Raw genomic sequence first — 23575 nt, 5'->3', positions numbered from 1 at the left:
TGTGTCTCTCACTCATCTCTTTCTCTCACCACTCATCTCCTTTACTACCTTCACCACTACTGCAAACGCCATTTCACTACCACCACTATTACCACGGTCGCCATTTCACCTCTACGACTACCATTACTACTACCATCGCCACCACTCCACTACCACCACTACCACTATTGCCACTACTACTACTACCATTACTTGTCTTTCACCATCGCCACTCCATCTACTCTACCACTACCATAACTTCACCACTAATCTCCTTCGCCATCACCACCACCACCATCGTCTCTCATCCACCACCTTCACCACTACTGCCGCTTCCTCTCCTCTACCACAAAATATTACCTCTCTTCTCTCTCTCACTTATCACTCTTCTCTGTCTGTCAGTCTTTGTCTCTGTCTCTTTCTTTTTCTCTCTTTGTCTCTCGCTCATCTCTTTTCTATCTATCTCTCTCATCTCTCTATCTCTCTTCTCTTTCGCTCATTTATCTTCTCTCTATTTCTCTCTCTCTATCTCTCTCGCCCATCTTTCTTCTCTCCTCGTCTTTCTTTTTCTATGTCTTTCTCTCGATCATCTATTTTCGCTCTATTTCTCTCTCTCTGTCTATCTCTCGCTCATATCTTGTTTCTCTCTATTTTTCTATATGTCTCTCTCTCTATCTCTTTCTCTCTCTGTCTCCCTGTCTCTCTCTCTCTATATCTCTTTCTCTCTTTGTCTCTCTCTCACTTATCACTCTTCTCTATCTCTTTCTCTCTCTGTGTCTGTCTCTCGCTCTTCTCTCTCTCTCTCTTTCTCTCTATGTGTCTGTCTGTCTACTTGTCTCTCTCCCCCATTATGTTCACCTTGCTCACTCTCTACCACCACTATTCTATCTTCTCTATCACTACCACAACTTCACCACTTATCTCTTTCACCATCACTTAACAAAAAAAAAATGGGTCGTAAAAAAATATTTTTCATTGGCCACAAAAAATTAAATTTATTTTAATGGAAAATATTATCCCTACTTCTACCAAATAAAAAAATAATAATAATTTTGTATTCATTAAAATAAATATGAAACAAATAAATTTTCAACCTTACTAAATGAAAAAACAAAAACAAAAATTCATTAACTATAAAAAAAATTATTTTAATAATTTTTTTTTATAGCAATCACATTCTCCGTTGAAAAAAAAAAAAATCGTTTTATTATTTAAATATTCATTTGTAATGAAAATCAGAAAAAAAAAAAAAAAATCAAAAAAATTTCCATTCTCCCCCCTATCTCCCCCCCCCCCCCCCCCCCCCCCCCCCCCCCTCTTCTTTTCCATTCCAGCTCAGGTTTCCCCCCCGCCCCAAACCCAAACCCAAACCCAAAATCCTCAATCTCTTGAACCAAACCCTCGCTTTCATCCCCAACCTTTTGGCTTTCGCTCTCTCTCTCTCTCTCTAGAAAACCCGTTCAAAATCACCGTAATTTCGGCCGAAACGTAACCACCAAAACGATAACAGCATTCAACGAGAAGGAGAAGAAGAGTTAGTACCTGAGATGTCGCCGGCGGCAGGCGTTGAGTCACAATCCAACCGAGTCCCGATGATGATTCCGGTGACGGTTCAACAAGCTCCTGCGATGATGTCCGAGTCGTTTGCCAAGGACGCGATTATCGCGTAGTTCCGGGGAGAGTTTGCGGCGGCGAACGCCATCATCGACGCGTTGTGCAGTCACCTGAAACAGCTTGAGGGCGGCGGAGGATCGGAGTACGATTCGGCGTTCACTGCGATCCACCGGCGGCGACTGAATTGGATCCCGATTATACAGATGCAGAAGTTCTACTCCATCGCCGATGTCGCGATCGAGCTTCGACGAGTGGCTGAGAAGAAAGTGAAAAACAGAGAGGAAGGCGAGGATGTGAAGAAGAAGAATAACGAAGAGGAGAAGAGTCGAGGAGTTTCTGAAGTGGAATCGACGGAGAGCAATGAAAATGGCGGTGGTGAGGTGGTGGATGAAGATTCGATGAGACATGATTCACCGGAGAGTGAGATTACTGATACAGGTATGTATAATTTTAGTAATTTCGATGTTTAAATTTTTATTTTCCTCGCTTTTACATGAATTTTCTGTGTATAGTAAAGTTCGTAGCTTTTATTTATGATTTTTTGAATTATTATTGGAAATAATGATCACGAATTGAGTGTGCGAATAGGATCCGCGTAAATCGGACGCAGATTCTCAGAGTAATCCAAGGCTCTGCGACGTAACGATATCTCTGTCTAAGGGATTGTTTGGAATAACCCACTAAGTACATATTTTTTTATCATATTATTTTTTTATTTTTCTATATATCTTTTTATAAAAATGAGATTAATCTCTTATAAAAATGAGATTAATAACCCACTAAAGTATATATCATTTTGATCCCTTCAACTATAAAAACTATACAAATAATGTTTAATTGAGATTAATCTCTTATAATTTTATTGGTTCAATTGGCCTCTATTAAGTAATATTCAATAATGATTTAATCAAATAAAATTCATGTCGATCCATTAACAGCTCGGCGAGATCTGCCGTATGACTTCCTATGGAGAAATCCTGGCTCTACCCCTACGTAGCATCATATACGTTGCAGGATACACTTTGTGCTTGTTCTTGGATTTTTCATAGTTTATTCATCCCATTCTTTATCCCTGCTATCTAGAAAACTACTGTGGTCCTTTTGCTGACCTGAAGCTGTTTTTAGTGTTATGTAATTTAAGGAGAGGATTCATTGCAATGGTAACTCAGGAAGCAAACACTTTGAATGCTCATGATTGCTTCCAAAGACACTCACACGTGTATGCACACATGCACACATTCTACCTGGCTGATCTCTTCTTATTTTCTTGTATTGGTTAGATGCAATTAGTCTATATTGTTGACGAACCTGATTGAATAAATACATTCCCTCCTTTCAATCCTTGTAGTATGATGCTGTTGGATGGGCACCAAAGGAGTATAATCCAGACAATAAGCAGCCCTCTGGTGGGCAGGAGCCAAGTGGTGGAGAGGTTGCAGGTCTAAGGATGCTTATTCATTACAATCTGGCTTTGTTTGGGATGAAGCATCTGGCTATTATTATGATGCTTCTTCTGAATTCTATTATGATGGAAATACAGGTATTTATTTATTTGGAAGCTACATTTTAGTTGTTGTTTTCCTCATTGTTACTATAAAAGCTGTCTTGATTTTATGTTTATGCATAATATAGGCAAATGTTGCAAGTGTTGTATCATGTGAGCCATAGTCCCCGTGATATCAATGTTGTGTTCTATAAGTGAAAGTTCTGATGTGTTTCTCATGCAATTGGACTGGTGCACTAGTGTGGCATCCTAAATCTTTAACAATCTTATTCAGTGTGCATCAAATAATTAGTTTCATTAATCATTGGTCTTGTGGTGGCGTTCAATTTTTAAAGGGCCTCTGGTTTGGATTTCTGCTGTCAACTGACCATTACATTGTGACAGCATTTCTATTTTGGAGTTTATGGTTGGCTTGGATTGCTCTGCATTTGTTGATGGTTTTCAGTATGGATTATTTTAAGAAAATATAATTTTAGTAATTGTTACAAGGTTTTTTATATTTGAAATTTTGAGCAGAGCCCCGATATTTCTACACTATTCAGAGAGATGAAAGGAGAGACATCACTCAATAGAATTGTACAACTTTGAGAGCAGTATTTGTTGGGTGCTGCTAACAAACCTATCCAATATACTGATGGGGGATCTTTCTTCCAAATTTTGAGGTTTACAGAGGGTTAATTTGTGGAGATATACAAAAGTTTTCATGAGGAATATTTCTTGAAAATAATTAATATTTTTGTTTTATAAAAAATATTTACTCCTACCAATTTCTTCTTGTGTATTTATTGTCGGTTCATTCACAGATGTCATTTCTCATGAACATATGGAGTCATGGCCACAAGAAGCCTTAAACCCCCCAACTCCATGATATTGTCATAAACAGAGTGAAATGATGATATTTTATATTGACATTCGCAACTTCTCAGATAGAAAATGTCATTATTGTTTTTATTTCAACATCTTCTTGTTGTTTTATAATTGTGAGAAAACTTTCACATCTTCATATTCTGTTTTATACTCTGAAAATTCAAAACAATACTAATCAATGAAGGCATGGTTTGTTAGTTAAAATTGGGTTAGTGGTAAACAAATATGTAACATAAAGTATTAATATTTTTTATTTTTATTTTTAATGCCATGATTAGGTGAAGCATATCTATGATAATATGTATTCTATTTTTATGCAAGCATGCTTTATTTTGCTGCTAATGAACTGGACGGGTACTAGTGCTAGTGGAGTAGACCAAATAGAATTTGGTCTAGTTTCTGATGAAGATCAATGTTTTATTTATTTATTTATTCTTGTGTTTTGCAGGATTATATTATTATTATTATTATTTTTATTTTTTTTTATAAATGTGCAGGATTATATTATGATGGTAACAATGGGGTTTGGTATTCTTATGATCACCAAACTCAGCAGTATGTCCCCTACTCTGATCAGAGTGACAATAAAACAGCTGGAAAACAAAATGTGAGATAAATTCTATACTTTTATTACTATTATATTCATGATACTTGTACATCTTCTTCATATTATCTAATTGTTTGTAAATAACCTCTTGCAATTCAATGGAAAAAAGACTTACACGGAAACCGAACTTGATGAAGTGCGAGTTGAATGGATTAATTTTGTACTAAAGAATATGAGTTGAAATCCAATGTAAGTATGATATAACTTCCGTTATTTAAATTGCTAATCAACAATTTCTTTAGTTGGTAAGGAATATATAATCACTTCAAGATTTCATTTTAGATTTGTTGATTCTATGTATATTTGGTTTTATGACTTTAAAATATCTGCTCATACATTGAAGATTTTCATTTTGGATTTATTGATTCTATGTATATGTCATATTTATATATGGTAATCCAAACATTTTATACTAATAATAATCAAAGTTGTTATTCATTTTCTATTGATGCAGTAGATGACGAGTCAGTGTGATGAGAAAATGTTCGATTTTGTCTTTTGTAAGACAAGAACAATCTCTACAAAAAATATTAAGTTTATTCATATGCTTCTAGTGGTTTCTGAATTAATTTGTGTTTTTTATTTTTCAAGTCAGAAATTTCTTGGAGAAATGCAAAATATGGTCAAAGAATTCAACAATTTCATTTTTTCAAGTTTTTTTATTTTTTAATATATGTAAGCACAGTTAAAAACTTTTTATTAATTCCTTTGTATATACTTTTAAACATTTAACTTTCATTTATGAAATATATGACGTTATTCCATTCAATATATGGTTGTGATTCAAAATATAGTATATAGTGCGCATTACATTCTTCAAATACATATAACGTGTGATCTTATCTGATTATTAATCACATGTTTTATTAGATATTAATCACACTTAAAATTTGTAAAAGATGTGATCTAAATATTTTTAATCACTTAAAATGTGTGATCTAAATGTTATTAATCTCACTTAAAATGTGTGATCTAAATATTATTAATCACACTTAAAAGATGCGATCTAAATATTTTTAATCACACTTAAAAGGTGTGATCTAAATGTTATTAATCACACTTAAAATGTGTGATCTAAATATTTTTAATCACACTTAAAAGTTATGATCTAAATATTTTTAATCACACTTAAAATATGTGATCTAAATATTTTTAATCATACTTAAAAGGTGTGATCTAAATGTTATTAATCACACTTAAAATATGTGATTAAAAATGATCCCTTTTAATCACACTCCCAAAGATCACACTTTAACAAAACTAAAAGGTGTGATTAAATAGCATACATCACACAAAAAAAGTGTGATTTTTATATGTTTTTGTAGTAGTGTCATTTTACTTTTGTGTATATTTTGTGATGTGGCCTCTCAGAAAGCATTGAGGTAGAAGATCAACAAAGAGCTATTAATTTGGATGAATTGTAGCAATTTCATATTCTTTTGCTTGTAACTTAGATAAAATTTGATTAGAATAGGGAGAGATTTCAAAAAATTAGAAAGAACACAATCAATTTGCTGTGAAATTCCATGTGTTCTTTTTTCCTTATCCTCTAAGCATGTAAGTGAAACATAATAAAAACCAAATAAGTGGCAAAATGAGAAAGGGAAACTATTAAACATGGATTGGAAGGCTCACATAATAGGAGATTAATTTATGATTCCTTAAAATGCATCTTTCACATCATAGAATAAAGAACTAAGATTTCAGTTTCTATGATTGTATTTTCTGTTTGTTCTTGAGTTTGGTCTGAAGTTTCATGATAATGGTAAGCAACTAGCTGAGTAACTAATACAGGGTATTAAGACAGAACTTTAGATTTGATATAGTTGTGGAAGAAAGAAAGGGATATGAGTTTGGTATCAGTAATTGTTCCATATCTTGTGAAATGTAAATGGATTTTTTCACAATCTATCTTGCCCATGCTTATATGCCCCCTAATTGTGAACGGTGTAAATTACTCGTTTTTCTTTTTTCACCTAGAAAAATCATCTTATAATGAAATCTCAACAAGTCCTCTAATCTATATTTCAAAGAATTGAATGAAACTAGTGAATAATTTGAAACATCTTTTAAGTTGAAATGATATATAGGAAAAGGATAGATATGAATAATGCAATTCTTTATTATCAAGCATTAAATTTGTTTTACTAGTGATACATTTCATTGTTATATTGGTTCATTCTTCCTTACAAGAACAATCAAAAGCTAACATATTTGTCTTACTAATGATACATTTCATTATTATATTGGTCATTCTTTCTTATAGGAGCAATCAAAGGGTAACATCGCGAACAGAGAAATGATGTATACAAAACACACGTATGGTTCTAGGTCAATCCCTGTTAGAGTAGAAAAACTGGTACGTATCCTTGCACTTTAAGAATTAAATGGACCAATATAAGTTATATGAACTTACGGCACATTAATGGGATGTACCATTTGTGAATTAGCCTTAAAATTAATTTTTTGTTCTCATAATCTCGAAAAAAAAGTCTGTTAGAGGGGTAAATTGTATAATTGATCTAATTGTAAATTGATGAGTTACTAATGTTTTTAATCTTTTGTATAATTAATTAATTACTAAAGCTTTTAATTTATTTTTTTGCAGATTGGATTGGGGTGGCATTTTTGACGTGCAACAATGATCTAATTTGCTTGAATGTTCATTTTTGTTTGATAAGGATACACATACTTTGTGGAGTTGCACTAGTTATTGTTGGATTTTTGGTAAAATTGAACAAGTTATAACTTTTGGATATTTTGTGGATATTTCACTATTTTATTGTATTAGGATGAAATTATTTGTGATGATGAATGGATATTTTCATTTTGTTAATTCGTAAATGTGTTGATAACAGGTTAGGTTAAGTTGTGATGGAATTGTTATATTCAACAGGTTTCAACATGAACAGGGTTATATTTGTTGAACTAAAATTTAGATTTTGATAAAATAGGTATATAATATGGAAAAAAATATTATGAAATTATTGACAAAATTTTTCATCCCTAAAGAAGGTTCTTTTGTCTCTTATTTCGCTTAGGTGGATGATTAATTTTGTCATGAATTTTTTATTTCGTCACTAAATGCATTTGTCGTGACAAAAAATATTGTCACATTTTGTCACTATATCCTCAATGTGTGACGAATTTTTTTTGACATTATTTTATCATTTTTAATGATGAATTTGTTTTTGTCTCTATTGGTAGCTTCTTTGACAAAAAAATTTCGTCTTCGTTTATATTAAATGTGACAAAATTATTTTGTCTTCATTTCTTATATTTATGACAAAATAATTGTCTCTAATTTCTCTTTTAATGACAAAATATTTTGTCGCTAATTACTTACAAGTATGTTCCCAACAGAGTATATTTGAGACAAAAAAATTCGTCACAAATTTATCATTTTTAATGATGAATTTGTTTTTGTCTCTATTGGTAGCTTCTTTGACAAAATTTTTTTGTCTTCGTTTATATTAAGCATGACAAAATTATTTCGTCTCTATTTCTTATATTTATGACGAAATACTTTTGTCTCTAATTTCTTCCTTTAATGACAAAATATTTTGTCGCTAATTACTTACAAGTATGTTCCCAACAGAGCGTATTGGAGACAAAAAAATTCGTCACAAATTTATCATTTTCAATGACGAAATTGTTTTTTCGTCTCTACGACCCTTTAGCGACGAGGTTTTGGCGACAAAACGGGTGACGAAAAATTTTTGTCGTAATTAGTTTGGGTGACGAAATATATATATTTTGGGACAAATTTGTTTCGTCTTTAAATCCCAAATTTGTTGTAATGAAGGAAGCACCTGAATCAATCACCCAACTGGGTTGATCATGCCTTGTGAGCCCAACATAGTCATCATCACTGACAATAATAGCATCACCATCCTTAGAAGCAAGTGCAGTTGTTTCTTTATCACCATTGTTCTCACCACCTCTTTCTTTATTTTGCTCTCTTTTAGGCTTTCAGCATTCCTTTTTCATATGCTCTTTCATGCCACAATGATAGCATTCACGTCTTTCCTAGATTGGGATTTTCCTCTAGACTTGTCTCTTGACTTGTCACGGTTGTAAATTTTTTTGTTTCTACTTCTTCCCCTGTTTTTAGCAACAAGAGCTTGTGACTCACTGGAAGTACCATGCTCCTTTCTTCTAGCTTCTTCATTGAACATGCTATCTTTCACCATATCCATGCACTACAAGAGAAAGCGCCTTTGCCGACTAATTTTGGTGACTAAAATTGATTTTGGTCGGCATTGGTTCTATATTTACCTACTAAAATATTTTAGTTGGCAAATATTCTCAATTAGTGACTAAATTTTAAATTAGTCGGCAAAAATTAGACTTTTCAGCGACTAAATAAAAAATTAGTCGCTGTTGGTGTACAATTTAGGCAAAAAAATTAAAATAAAATCTATATTATACACTTTTTCCCGACTAAAATACTTATTAGTCGCCAAATAGGCTTTACCGACAAAAATTTCGTCGCTAAAGTCTGATCAGGCATTCATTTCCCGACTCAAAATAATTTAGTCGGTAAAAAGTTGAAATTCGAACTCGCGCCACTTCATTAAGTGATGCGCGCGCGTTGCTGGTGATGTATAGACAACCATCTCACACACTGAACCACAGTGTATCACACACCTCACCAAATCCCTTACAGAACTCAGCCCCCTCACCGTATTCTACTGTACGGGCGACGCACAGACGGCCACATCCACCGCCACCGGCGCCAATCACCACCGTCTCAGCCCTTGAATCACAGGTTCTCTCTCGCTCTCTCTCTCTCTCTCTATCGCTTTGGCGTTGTGCTTCTCAGTCCGTCTGTGCCTCTCTCGCCCGAGCTCTCTGGAAAAGGGCGTATCTATGTCTTTGTCTGTCTCTGTGTCTCTCCATCTCTCTCTCTATCTGCATCCCCCTTTCCATGTGTTTCCCCTATTTCAGACCCGTAGCCTGCTGTGCAATGTGTGTGAATGATGTTTGAATGAACAATCCGAAATCAATTTGTAAGCAATTTTTAATCATTCAGTGTGTGTAATAATAACAACAATAAAGGCTTCAGTGTGTGTAACAATCAGACGATTGATGAAAATTTGAATTTTCTTGAACCCCTGTATTATACAAATTGAAAATTTGAATCACAGGTTTTTCTTTTTGGTTAGGTTTATGTACTGAACCCATATATGTCACTGAAATCCACTAAGATAATTTGAATTTTCATCATAAGGCCCCCCAACTGATGTGAAAAAAATAAAAGATTTGACCATGAAATTATATGGAAAACATTTTATGCAAATACATGTATAACAGATTTTTTTAAGTTTTTCCAATTTTGAAAGCATTCATGTCTAATTCAATTGGAAACAGAGTACCAGATTCAATACATAACAAAGAAAATAAAATTGGGGAGAAGTGTGCTCAAGCAGCCATGGGTTAATCGTCAGATTCTGGGATCGAAACCCATATCAGATTCTGTGCTCACTAACCTTGCAACATGATGTTTAATGTCTCTCTCTATGATTTTCTCTCTGTCTCCCCCTTTCTGTGTTTTCCCCCTATTTCAAAAAACAAAAACAAAAAAAAGGCCCAATCCCATTCAATTGTTGTTTCAATTCCTTCTTTTGATCTTCTCCTCCTCCTCCTCCTTTCCAGTTCATGCCTAGCGTAAAAATGCATATCTGATTCGAAGAACAACGGATCAGATTCCCATCACAAAGAACCGTCGCTACTTCAAATTCTCAGTTCCACAAACAATCAATCAATCATTTCCATCCCCAATCATCATCATCATTTGAATCATAATTTAGGTTTTAATTGAAGTTTTGAATTGCAATTCACACACACAGCGTAGAAAAAGTTGAAGAAATAAGTGGAGAGAGAAGGTTTTGGAGTGAGAGGAGATGAAGGGCGGTGGTTCATCGTTTACTGTGCCGCCGAAGAGGCGGTGGAGATGCCTGGTGGTGGCGGTGCTCGGCCTTGTTTTCCTTTCCATGCTCGTTCCTCTCGTGTTTTTGCTCGGTCTCCATAGCGGCTCTCACTCCACTTCTGGTAAATCTGACCACATTTTTGTTCTTTGTTTGTTTAAATCTTTTCTTATGATATTCATCACTCTAATTTTGTAAAAAAGTTCTCAAATTCGAATGATTCTAGTAAGATGATCTCAAATCCGTTTAATGCCGAAGAGACTGAATTCCATTTTGTACAATGTAGTTCAGATCTCAAACGTCTGTGGTTGTTTTTTTGATTTTTTGCTTCTTCAATTTCTGTTTTAGATCAGTTAGTTTGCGAATGCCTTTGGTTTCCCCTTTGATTTTATCAAATCTCCTTGCCCTTGCAATTTTTTCTTTTTCTTTTAAATTTTTCTTTCTATTTGGTTTGAGATGAAATCACTTGCACAGGCTACGGGGCCTATTTTGATAATCCAAACTATTAACTTTTTGGGGTATATCTAGTAGAACATCTATACAAAAAAATCAAGTTAATCTGACATAGATAACACTTTCATCAAATCACATTTGTATTTAATTTTATACTTCAAATTACTCTTGCCACCCAAATCTGAGTAATGTCTGACATAATTTAAATGTGAAATTTGTTCCCTAAAAAAGTAAATATTGAATAAATTGATCATAAATTGTGAGATTTTACTATTTCTTTCCCTTCTAGGGAAATCTTACTCATAGAGAGAATTCATGCATTTCTTTCACGTGATATGTAATATTTTATGGTAGACTTGTGCTTCATATAATATGATATGGATCTTAGTCTCTTTGGGATTCTACTGATAGGTTTGTACTTATCTTTATATTCTCTGCATGAAATCACAACTATTCCATGACAGGGTTACTTCTTTCATCCGTCAATTACAATTTTTTTTTTTTTTTTTTGTTGAAAGTAGTTATATTGTTTAAAGTGTTTTTCTGTATCTTTTGCAGCTTATGCAACAGAACCGCTGACTTCAACTTCAGTAAGGATTTTAAGGCCTTTATAAATTTAGACTACAGTTTAAAATTTCTTCTTGTGATACTGATACATTTTTTCTTTTCTTTTCTTTTCTGGGCAAATCAGAATGTTCTTAAAGTTTTTGATCAACACAATTGGGCAAACTCCGGCAATCGGACTAAGGTAATATATTTTGTTTCGGTCCAAAGAAATTTGTAACTCACCCTGTTTTTAGAAAATTTCACTGATTTAAATTGTCAAGAGATTGGGCTTGTGAGAAGAGATGCTTATTTTTCTTTAATTTTTTGTTTTAAGATAATTTACAGTACTTTATTTGTTCATTTATTTATTGGCAGACCCAGACGGACCAATCCAAACCAGTAGATGCCCTTATAAGCAGATCGATGCCAACTCTTCCAAAGGTTCATTGCATTCTGCTCTGATGGTTAAGACTCAACTTTTTGTACTGTTAAGTCATCAATCATATTGTTGTAAATGTATATTTAATGCTTAACTTGTTGCGGGTAAAAAGTTGGCAGTGTTCCTTTGTTTGCTTTGGTCTATGTTAAACTGAAGGAGGTGAAAATTTCTTTGTAGAGCTGAATTACCCACTTATGCTGGTCTTTGTTTGAACTAGGTTGAGAATAATGACAAAGGGTCAAGTTACATTGGGCACAACACCAAGGCGAATCTCCCATCTCTAGCTTTTGAGCCACTAGACTAGAGTTCCACGATGCTGAATACTTCGGCACACCTAGGTCATGCCTCTTTTTTTTTGACCACCACGTTGATGTGGTGCATTGTATGACTAGTGCGGTCATCGGACACGTGGTATGGATGAAATTCATAAGACAACTTATACTCTTGTTGATGAGATTTCTCTATGTTAGTAGTCCGTCATGGGGTGATGGAGTGAGAGATCATATATGCAGTAGTTTGGTTTTGATAGGTCTTTCTTCGAAATTGGCCTTCTTGCCTCATGTAGGGCCACCTTCCCATTTGCTACATAGGCTTCAAGCTTAACCTCCTCTGTGGAAACAAGGAGAGGAGGTTGGAGGTTGATCAAACTTTTGCTGTTTCCTTTGATTGTCATTGCTTGGGCTCAGGAGTTTTAGGTTGCATAAATGGAGTGTTCGGGGTTGACGCAGCTTCCATGTATTAGCTTGATAGTTGGGTATGGTTGGTCGGTGAGGAGGGGCTCACATGATGATGCTCAATTTCCTCCCAACCAAATGGAGGCAGGCTTGCGGAATCTGTAACATGGTGGTTTACCAAGTGGATTTTTTAATGAGAGCTCATGCTGTCAAAATGAAGAGAGCTTCACAAGTAGTCTTATGCTATTGGGTCTAGGATGTCCACTGTTTTTTCACAAAAAAGGTGGACATAGGTGAGGAGGTCCTTGTCAGCATTATGAGTCTCGCGCACTAAGTGGAGGATAGTGAAGTGCTCTTTCACATTGAAAAACCTGGCATAGAACTTCACCAAATTGTTGAAATTCTATTTTAGTATCATTATATTTTCATATGTATCCTTGCGTTGTATAAAGTATGGTTATGAATATAGGTCATATTTATGACACATTAAGGATCATCAATTCAGTAAATTCTAAATAGAAAGTAGAGTACTACTTTAATTTCTTTATTTTTTAATTTCTAAGAAGTAAGCAAAGTATTGAAAAATTATTCTTGTATTTATCCTAGCAATTATACTCTAATGCTATGCAAGAATTATTACTGTTTCAATTTCATAATAGTTTAGATACTTCATTTAAGAGTATTTGAAAAGAATTCAATACTTCTCAAATTAAAAAAATTAATTTCAAATTATGGATACATGTAGGAAGTATCAGATACGTAAGTATCCATGCCTCATGTACCCCCCCCCCCCCCCCCAAAAAAAAAAAAAAAAAAAAAAAAACATTTTGGACTCTAGTTTCACAATAAAGATCCCTAAAATCAATTTTGTCTAGAGAAGTCTAGCCACTTTTCTCTATAGATCTTGGAACTAAAGACTTTTACATTGAGCCAATTCCAACCCTTTTTTCATGTAGAAAACCTTAAAAACTTTACTCATACCTTTTTGCCTAAACCACTGCAAAATCAACCATGATTGTTTTACTGGTTTTATTAATTGGCTTTTAACTTTTTTTATGGTTATTTTTACAATTAACATTCAATTTTTTAATTTTTTATTTATGGGCAGTGTGGGTTATTTTGTTCCTCCCACTCTAATATTTTTTAATATTAGTGCATTTAAGTCAAATCACACTTTAAACAATTAAACTACCAATTGTGTTCACGAGACCCTCTACCATTAATTCCCTAGTATTAGAGATCTATGTAACAGCAACCATAATCGGACTCCATTAGTATAAAGTGCCGATCCTCCAAAACTTGACTTTTACTGTTGAGACCTTTCTATCAGTTGCAGAGTTGAACATCACAAGTGTTGTGCATTCTTATATCCATATTTATGGAACACTTAAACTTTCACAGCATTCAGTTTTGTGGTGAGGCTCTTCTTATTCTGGTCCATATCGTAGTGGCACAGATACATAACTTTTCATATTTCTCTCTTGAAGCAGTTCTATATGCCTGTTCTTGACCTCCGAATAACAGACTTGTTTCTCTTGGTATGTCTAGGTATGTTTGTTTCTTTCTTTGATGGATGCTAACTGTCTTAAACTTTATCTGTGTGTTTTTTTGAACTTGGCATTAATTTATGAAGTTGTGTTGTGGACTGAAGCACCTGCTTGTTAGCAGTCAGGTTATGAGCTGCGAATGCTGTCTGTAAAAGAAAAAGCTACTGTTTTTGAGTTCCATTCTTATGATGCTCTTATTGTTGAGTGCAGGTCTTGTTTTTGTCTGTTTATTTACACGTCTTGTACGTTCTACCATAATCCAATCATCTTCAAAATTTATGTCTTGTTTTGTATGTTTTTTTCTCATTTTCTTGCTTTTTTCTGTTTGGTCAGGATTCTAGAAGAAACTCTGTTAAAGAAGCTGAAAATAAAACTATTGGTATGGTTGCCCTGCTTAATCAACTTGTAAATGACCTGGACTTTGCAGTGTTGCTTTGCTAGTTCTTTACCCTGTATAAAGATGTTGGCTGGAGCTCACTTCTATTTACTAGCTTATTTATTTGTTTGTTTTTGTGTGTTGGGGGGGGTTGGGGGTTGAAAATTGGCAGGCTTGACTGTGCCTACTGATGTACCGAAACCACGTCTCAAAGCAAATGTACGTATTTATTAGGGTGATTGGTTTAGTCATCATGCTATTTATTTTTTGGTCAATGCATGGGCGTCATAGATCATGATCTATTTTAAAATCTGTTTCAGAGCACCGGAATTGGTGTTACGGTTGAAGTCACTGAATATATGAAAGGTATCATTGATGAGAGTGAAAAATTGTGTGAAGTGAAATTTGGGAGCTATTGTATATGGCGTCAAGAACACAAGGCGTCAAGAACACAAGGAAAAAATGAAAGACGATATGGTGAAGAAATTGAAGGATCAACTTTATGTTGCCCGAGCTTACTATCCTAGTATTGCAAAGCTTCCAGCACAGGACAAATTGTCCCATGCAATGAAGCAAAATATTCAAGAGTTTAAGCGAGTTCTCAGTGAAACTACCACAGATGCAGATCTCCCACAGCAGTAAGTGACAACTTCTTTATGAAATACCCAATATTCCATCCATTGGTCTAAGCTATTAAATACTAAACTCTTGTTTGGCAGTGAGGTGACTGCTGTTTGCCTGTAGGTCCACCTGCTAGGTATCATATGAATTGTGTCCATGCTTGCAAAAAATAGAAGTTTCTCTCATGATGCATATCGTGAATTTTTTCATTACTTGAACTTGATCTCTGTACTTCAAGCCTATACTAATGGTCTTTTTATAATTTTTATTTAAATTATATTACTATGAACAAATTATGATTTCTGTCCTTTTATACATGCTCTGTTGTATTATGATTTTTTTACACTGCCTTTTCTGGATTAAATTTTTTTTCTTACTTTTTTTTGGCATTTGGATTTCCTGTACTTACATAACATGACCCATGAACAAATTCTTTTGAACTTGAATCCATTCTGTTGTGTTTGAGTAACTGTGTTGGTTGTCAAGAAGGGCTGCTAAATTTGGGCTTAGGCTGATATATACATTGGTATTTATGGCGAAAATTTAATACAGCCTTCCCAAAAACATTTTGTGCATTGGGTCCGTAATTTTGGTGCTGGGTAGTTAAAACAAATATGGCAAGGTTGGTTAGAATTATTTCGTCTCAGGTATCCAACGATGTTCACAATATGTATTTAACTTAAACTCTTTTGAAGAAGAAAAAGGGGCAAACTTAGTCATTTTTGTTCGTAATAGTACAAACACTATAAATGTACTTGTTCTAGATTGACCACCTTGTTTCCATTTCTGAGTGTTTCTAGGATTCTTAAAGGTTGACCTACATTGTTTCTACTCAGGGGGATCATTTAAATAACTTAAGGGAGTCTCAATCTTACTACAAAATCAAGGACATACATATAGTCATTTTTTTTAGATTTGCAATTGTAATTCATTAAGCAATCTTCTGGGGCAAAAACTTAGTCGAAAAATGGCGTTTTGGGGGTGAAAATGCAAAACAGCCCCCGAACCTCCGAGTGGCTGAAACGAACAGTTTCCCCATGCCAAATATGATTTGTGACAACTGACGGAATGTTATTCGGACCTATAGGTTGGGCTTTAGAGACGAATACGCCCAAAACTTAGTCGAAAAATGGCATTTCGGGGGCGAAAATTCAAAACAGCCCCCGAACCTCCGTGTGGCTGACACGGGCAGCTTCCCCATGCCAAATATGACTTGTGACAACTGACGGAATGTTATTCGGACCTATAGGTTGGGATTTAGAGACGAATACGCCCAAAACTTAGTCGAAAAAGGGTGTTTCGGAGGCGAAAATTCAAAACAGCCCCCGAACCTCCGTTTGGCCGAAACGGGCAGCTTCCCCATGCCAAATAGGACTTGTGACAATTGACGGAATGTTATTCGGACCCATATGTTGGGATTTAGAGACGAATACGCCCAAAATTTAGTCGAAAAAGGGCGTTTCGGGGGCGAAAATTCAAAACAGCCCCCGAACCTCCATTTGGCCGACACGGGCAGCTTCCCCATGCCAAATAGGACTTGTGACAATTGACGGAATGTTATTCAGACCCATATGTTGGGATTTAGAGACGAATACGCCCAAAACTTAGTCGAAAAATGGCGTTTCAGGGGCGAAAATTCAAAACAGCTCCTGAACCTCCGTTTGGCCGACACGGGCAGGTTCCCCATGCCAAATAGGACTTGTGACAACTGACGGAATGTTATTCGCACCCGTATGTTGGGATTTAGAGACGAATACGCCCAAAATTTAGTCGAAAAATGGCGTTTCGGGGGCGAAAATTCAAAACAGCCCCCGAATCTCTATTTGGCCAACACGGGCAGGTTCCCCATGCCAAATAGGACTTATGACAAATGACGGAATGTTATTCGGACCCGTACGTTGGGATTTAGAGACGAATACGCCCAAAACTTAGTCGAATGCGTTTCGGGGGCAAAACTTCAAAACAGCCCCCAAACCTCAGTCTGACTCTCACGAGCAGCTTTCCCATTACAAATAGGATTTGTGACAACTGACGGAATGTTATTCGGACCCGTAGGTTGGGATTTAGAGACGAATATGCCCAAAACTTAGTTGAAAAATAGCGTTTCGGGGGCGAAAATTCAAAACAGCTCCCGAACCTCCGTTTGGCCGACACGGGCAGCTTCCCCATGCCAAATAGGATTTGTGACAACTGACGGAATGTTATTCGGATCCGTAGGTTGGGATTTAGAGACGAATACGCCCAAAACTTAGTCGAAAAAGGGTGTTTCGGGGGCGAAACTTCAAAACAGCCCCCGAACCTCCGTCTGACTCTCACGGGCAGCTTTCCCATTACAAATAGGACTTGTGACAACTGACGGAATGCTTTAAACTTGCTAATTTTGTGAACGTACACACGTATGTTATTATTTTTATCACATGTTCTAATATCCTCTCTGAAATGGCACTGACATACATTAATAAGCACCGATGGTTTTTTATTCAATTTAATGATTCAAGTGCCTTTTGCAAACAAATAATGAGGAAGTTGGTAAAAAGAGTACTTTCTATTCACATTGGGCTTTGATATTGGTTTAGCCATAGAATTTGGATACATGTTGCATACAAATAGAAGATTGTTACATTAGCTGTATGTTACTAATGAAAGATTTAGTAATGATTGTTCTGCATTTAACAATGTTCCTTATAACAAAAGACTTTAGAAAGACTGTACAATGACTGATAATTGATTCATCATGGAAGGTTGCTTCTCACTTATTTTTATTTGTTACTTGTTCCCAAATTCATTCATGAAGTTGGGCATTTTTGGATCCAATTCTAATGTTTTTTTTTTTTTTTTGTAGATGACTTCGTTGCGTGGACTTGCAGAGGTATTTTGGTGTATGGAGAGGAAATTGTACTTTTGCATAGAAGTAATATAATACTTTTGTTGTCTCCAGTTTTGTGCAGTTAACTATTCCTGATACAGAAAACTATTGGCAGTGAACAGATAATTATTGGCATGGTAGATAGATCACCTTTTGACGCCGTTCACTAAATTGATTTTTTGTCATGGTACATGGATGTATTTTTGGCTTGGAACATACATCACCTTTTGTCGTGGTACAGATTACGATGGTAATTTGTACCATGCCAAATGGTCATTTCACATGGTATAGTAAATGTAATTTTTGTATATGGAGGACTTTACTTTTTGTATGATTGTATATGTTGTATGGAATTATTATTTTAGTTTGGACAATAGTTCCTTTGTATGTACTTGGACAATTAAAGTAATTTATTTTTTGTATACGGATGCAGATTGTGGAATGGTTGATAATTTATGTATCATTTTATTTATATACGTATTACAGGTTGAATGGAATATAGACAGCTTATGGACACGTTATAATATTAGCAATAAAACATAATATCATGTTTTTGCCGACTAAACGTTTTGTAGCCAATAAAAAGGGAAAAAAAAACAAACAAATATTTGGTTACTAATAGTTTTGTAGTCAAAAGAAAATCAAACATTTGGCTATTAAATTTTTTGCAGGCAAAAGAAAAATAACCATTTGGCTACTAAATGTTTTATAGCCAAAAGAAAATCAAACCTTTAGCTACTAAAAGTTTTGTAGCCAAAAGAAAATCAAACATTTGGCGACTAAAATATTTTGTAGCTAAAAACAAAAGTTGAAGAATAAATATAACTTTTGGCAACTAAAAATTTAGTAGCAAAAAATGTCGTAGTTTAGGCGATTAAATTTTTAGTAGTCAAAAGAAATAGTATTTGGCGACTAAAATTTTAGTAGCAAAAAAAGATTGACTTTAGGCTATTAAAATTTTCGTAGCCAAAACTCTAGTATTTGCCTTTGGCGACTAAAAAATTTAGTAGCTAAAATTTTTTTGGCCACTAAATAATTGGCTTTTGGCGACAAAAAAATTGGTCGGCAAAAATGTATTTATTTAATTAATTTTCAAACCTATTGGCGACTAAATTAGGTTTAGTCGGCAATTATATTCCCCGACTACTCTTTGGCTACTAATTTTCCGACCAAAAAATCTAGTCGCTAAAGACTATAGGTGACTAAAATATGACTTTTGGCGATTAAAAATTTAGACGCCAAAAGTGAAAATTCTTGTAGTGATGGTGACCACACCATTTGGAGCCGAATTGGTTATAGTCACAACCAATGTTTCCCAACAATCAGGCAAAGAGCTCAACATTAACAATGCTTGCAACTCATCATCCAACACCATCTTCATCGTTGTCAACTGATTGATCAAGCCTTGGAAGTCATTCATGTGTTCTACAATAGTGCGCCCATCTTTGTATTTCAAGTTTACAAGCCTTCTAATTAAAGAAGCTTTGTTTTGCGCAGTTTTCCTCTCATACATGGCTTCCAACTTCTTCCACAAAGTGTAAGCATTGGTTTCTTGAGCCACATGATGAAACATACTTTGATCAACCCAATGGCGAATTTGAGCAATGGTTTTTCTATTCATTATCATCGAATTTTCAACATCAATATTTTCCGGCCTTTTACTTTCACCATAAATTGGTCTATACAAGTCCTTAGTGTAAATGACATCCTCCATTCATGATTCCCAAATCGCATAATTCGAAGATGTCAATTTTATCATAGCCTCGAATTATCTTCCATTCTAAAATTCACACAAGAATTTTATCAAACACTTTCTAGGCACAAACCATCTGCTCTGATACCACTTGTTAAGAAAACTCATATATTTTCCCTCCTTGTGTAATTAGAAAATAAGCAACAAACCACAAAATACAAGCAATAATATGGCTTAAAATTTAAAGGCACAAAAACAATTACAAAACACCAAATTTATGTGGTTCGGCAAAAATGTCTACATCTACGGGTCCAACTCCAAATCAACTTCCACTATAAAATAATGGGGTTACAAGATATCATCTCTAGTCACAACTAGAGGCATATAATCATCAAGAGAATATTATTGGATCACTAATCAACAATTATATGATCACCATAAAGGTGGTTTTCAACAAAAATCAACAAAAGATAAAGTTTAGGTCTCACTAAAGTGGATATCCCAAACTACCAATCCAAGAGAGCTTTGACAAGATCAACTTCTATCAAAATGTAGAGTTTGCTTTCATGAACAACATGCTAAAATTTCATCAAGATTAGACAAGAAATGACCATCCAATCTTAATTTGACCTCTGGAGGAAACCTAACTTTTCTCCCCTTTTTCTCCTCTCTCTCGGCACTCTCTGTTTGCTGTGTTGCTGTATGTATAGATTAAAATAAGCCTTACCAAAAAGTCTTACTTCATCCTCTTTTGTTGTTTGGCAGATACCAAGTCAAAGCTTTTTTTTTTGAGAAGCTTTATAAACTATAATAAAATAAACAAATAAAACACTCTTGGTGTGGCTCACCCATTCAAGGAGGGACCTACCCAACACAAACAATAATGTCAAGTAGCAAAAAAATTAATGTGTAATGAAAATTTATTTCAAGCGTGAGTTTATTATATAAAAATTAGTTGAAGCATAATCACATCTTTTTGAAAATATATTTCTAAGTAATTTTTATGGATTCCTTGGAAATGCAGAATTGGAAAGGGATCTTCTGCCTCTTCACAATTTTGTCATATATATATATATATATATAACATATTTAAAACACATTCATAATAATAAATGGGTGAGTTGTTTCTTGGAACAGGAGGATTGAATTTGATTCATGAGCTCTCTCTCTACAGGAGGATTTTATGTGAGAAAATGCTGTTATTCTCTCCTTTTATCACTAATTTACTTACCGGTGTTTTTCAATTCTGAATTTACGAAGAAAACGAAAAAAAAAAAAAAAAACACACAGAGAAAAGTTTATTTTTTTCTTTTCACTATAAATTTATTAAAAAATCAAATATCTAAATACATCAATCAACCAGACCAATCTTAACTTGTTCTACTTGTGCACAACAACAAAACCGGCCCTTGAAAACTATATATCTATGTGTATGTGACACACATTGAATGACAATTTTGAAAACAAAGAAGAATATTTTTCACTGGTTTGTTTTCTAATCAAAAAAACAAATTAAGATTTTGTATGCAAGTGAAAGAATCTTTTCAATTGAGATGCCAATTCAGGGTGGGGGTTGTGTTTTGTTCAACTGGCCTCAGGTGCCAACTAGTTTTTAATTCCATTAGGAAGTAGTATATAAAACATGCCTTTCAATTATTATAATTTTCATCTAATCATACATATAACACAACTACCTTAGCTATATTATAAGTTTTGATTGATTTTGTGAAAACAAATTCAATGTAGTGCAACAGACATACAATGCCCTATTGGAGTCATAGAAGTCCCTTGTGTCTTCTACATAAGCTTATATATATTCAAGGTTTTAAAAAGCGACCGCAACCGTTACGCAACGGTTTGGGTAGTTACCGCCACCTGTTACGACCGCTTTTGCAGTATGATGGAGATTTACTGGTGTGTCGGTCGTAGCGGCTGCTATAGCGGTCGTAACGGTGCCGTAACGATCGTAACGGTGCCATAACGGTCGTAACGGCTTGTTACGTACCGTTACGTAACGGTTCCGAATTGCTTCTTTCGAAAAAAAAAAAACTGAAAATGGGGGAAGAGGGATAGAGAGAGAAGAGGGAAAATGAAAAGGAAAGATGGAGGAGTAAGAGATAGAGAGAGAAAAGAGAGAAGATGATGAACATATTATTGATTTGTTAAAGCTGTAAGACCTATGCTATTCGATTCAGCTGCTATCACTCAACCATTTTGTTTGTGTGCGTCTATCTATATATTGTTTGAAAATAATAATAATAATAATAATAATAATAATAATAATAATAATAATAATAAGTGTGGTCATTATCTATTTATATATATATTTAGGCTATTATTTATTCTTTTGCTTTTCTCATTGTTTAGTGATTGATTTTTTTTTGAAAAAATCTAGAAAACATAACACTTATAATTATATATTAATACATTTTTTATACATGTCAATTTTTTTTGATTAGTTTATTTTATTTTTATTTATTAGTTATCCAAAAAGAAAATGAATATTCAAGTGATCCAAACCCAAACAAAAAAATTTTTTTATAATTTATTTTTTAATTTTTATATGATTACATTAGCATGTATAATTTATTTTTTAAAACTATTCAAATTAAAAGTTGCATATGCTTTCACAAGTATAATAATTAAAAAAATAATTTTATACATCTAAGTCCAATAATTTTTTTTTGTTGCCACAAGCATAATATGGATTTATGACATATAAAGTCATTAATTATTAAAATAAAATGTAAAAAACTCAGTTTATAGTGATTTAAAAATATGAAATATATTGGATCATATTTAAAAATGTACAAAAATTGATCAATATTTATTTTAAAACCCAATAAATATGATTATGGAAAAAAATATGTGTATCGGTCAATTTTTTTAAATTGTGCGAAAAATAAAAAAATTCACGGTTCCGGTTACCGCAATCGTTACGCTACGGCCTCTACACTCCACAACTGCAACCGTGCCACCGCAACCGTTACGGCGTCCGCAACCGCAACCGCTACCGTTTTTCAGAACCTTGTATATATTCCTCATATTAGAAAATTCTTCGATATGCAATGCACACCGTATGCAACCCTACCACAAAATTATGTACGTTTTCACGAACTTGCGCAAGTGATCTCACAAAAATGCGTAACTTGAACACAAATTCACGTAAATCTTAAGTTTTAACGAATTTACACAAATTTATATTCAACTTACGTATTTTTGTGAGACCACTTATGTAAGTTTGTAGAAACTTGTCTAATTTTGTGCTAACATTACATACAATGTGCATTGCACACTGGAGCATTTCTCATTATTTTACATCAAACACTGAAACCTTATAAATATAAAATAATGCCAAAATAAATAATGAAATCCCTATATTATGTTCAAGTCAACCTCCTTCCATTTGGTAGTCCATATATTAATCTACCAAATTTTGTACAAGGTTTAAACATTATGCAAAAAGATGTGAATGGGTTCAGCTTTCAAACAAAAATGAGATTTATTTCTACTTTTTACACTTACTGAATGTAAACAACAGTAAGCTTCAATGCTTCATGTATAGTTTTTAATGGGAATTTATCATTGGTACCTTTTCTATCTTTATTTTTTTTTCCCATTATTATCACCATGCATGTATTGTTATTATTTCGCTTTTCATTTCCAAATAACAGCTCAATAACCTCAATTGTGATTTTTCAATGTAGAGATTCAGTGTAAAAGCAAAAACAAACTCTAATTTATCAATTGATCAAATAAGACTAGCTCTCTCAGACTGTTTATCTGATAAAGGAATCACAGTGAAAGGGGCTTAAAGTACAACATGGACATGGTCAGTATAATTTGCTCTTCAATTAAT

The 23575-nt window shown here is 34.1% G+C and overlaps 2 protein-coding genes across 6 annotated transcripts; both read left to right on the top strand.

The window, feature by feature from the left end:
- The first annotated feature begins 1296 nt into the window (after window positions 1–1296).
- LOC114309146 (uncharacterized) lies at window positions 1297–7407 on the top strand. Of its 5 annotated transcripts, none has more exons than XR_014344892.1 (6): window positions 1297–2031; window positions 2942–3133; window positions 4462–4571; window positions 4681–4760; window positions 6838–6930; window positions 7180–7407. XR_014344892.1 is itself a non-coding variant. In XM_082895996.1 (5 exons), exons 1-4 carry the CDS (start codon window positions 1999–2001, stop codon window positions 6872–6874), a joined length of 372 nt encoding a protein of 123 aa, XP_082752122.1. In that variant the 5' UTR covers window positions 1307–1998; the 3' UTR covers window positions 6875–6890; window positions 7180–7407. The 5 variants fall into 5 exon arrangements, 1 of the variants encoding a protein (XP_082752122.1); XR_014344893.1 differs by having other exon boundaries at window positions 1307–2031; window positions 6838–6890; XR_014344894.1 differs by lacking the exon at window positions 4681–4760 and having other exon boundaries at window positions 1307–2031.
- Window positions 7408–9220: 1813 nt separating this feature from the next.
- Window positions 9221–18503, top strand: LOC145789228 (putative galacturonosyltransferase 7). The gene is made up of 8 exons (XM_082895995.1): window positions 9221–10625; window positions 11513–11544; window positions 11646–11702; window positions 11876–11941; window positions 14494–14539; window positions 14709–14755; window positions 14857–15174; window positions 18000–18503. Exons 1-7 carry the CDS (start codon window positions 10478–10480, stop codon window positions 15061–15063), a joined length of 603 nt encoding a protein of 200 aa, XP_082752121.1. The 5' UTR covers window positions 9221–10477; the 3' UTR covers window positions 15064–15174; window positions 18000–18503.
- Window positions 18504–23575: the final 5072 nt, after the last annotated feature.

Source organism: Camellia sinensis, chromosome 11 (assembly GCF_055761805.1).
Source record: "Camellia sinensis isolate YWXY chromosome 11, ASM5576180v1, whole genome shotgun sequence".
Lineage (NCBI taxonomy): Eukaryota > Viridiplantae > Streptophyta > Magnoliopsida > Ericales > Theaceae > Camellia > Camellia sinensis.
The sequence above is the reverse complement of the archived record's forward strand: the minus strand, read 5'-3'. Positions and strand labels throughout refer to the sequence as shown.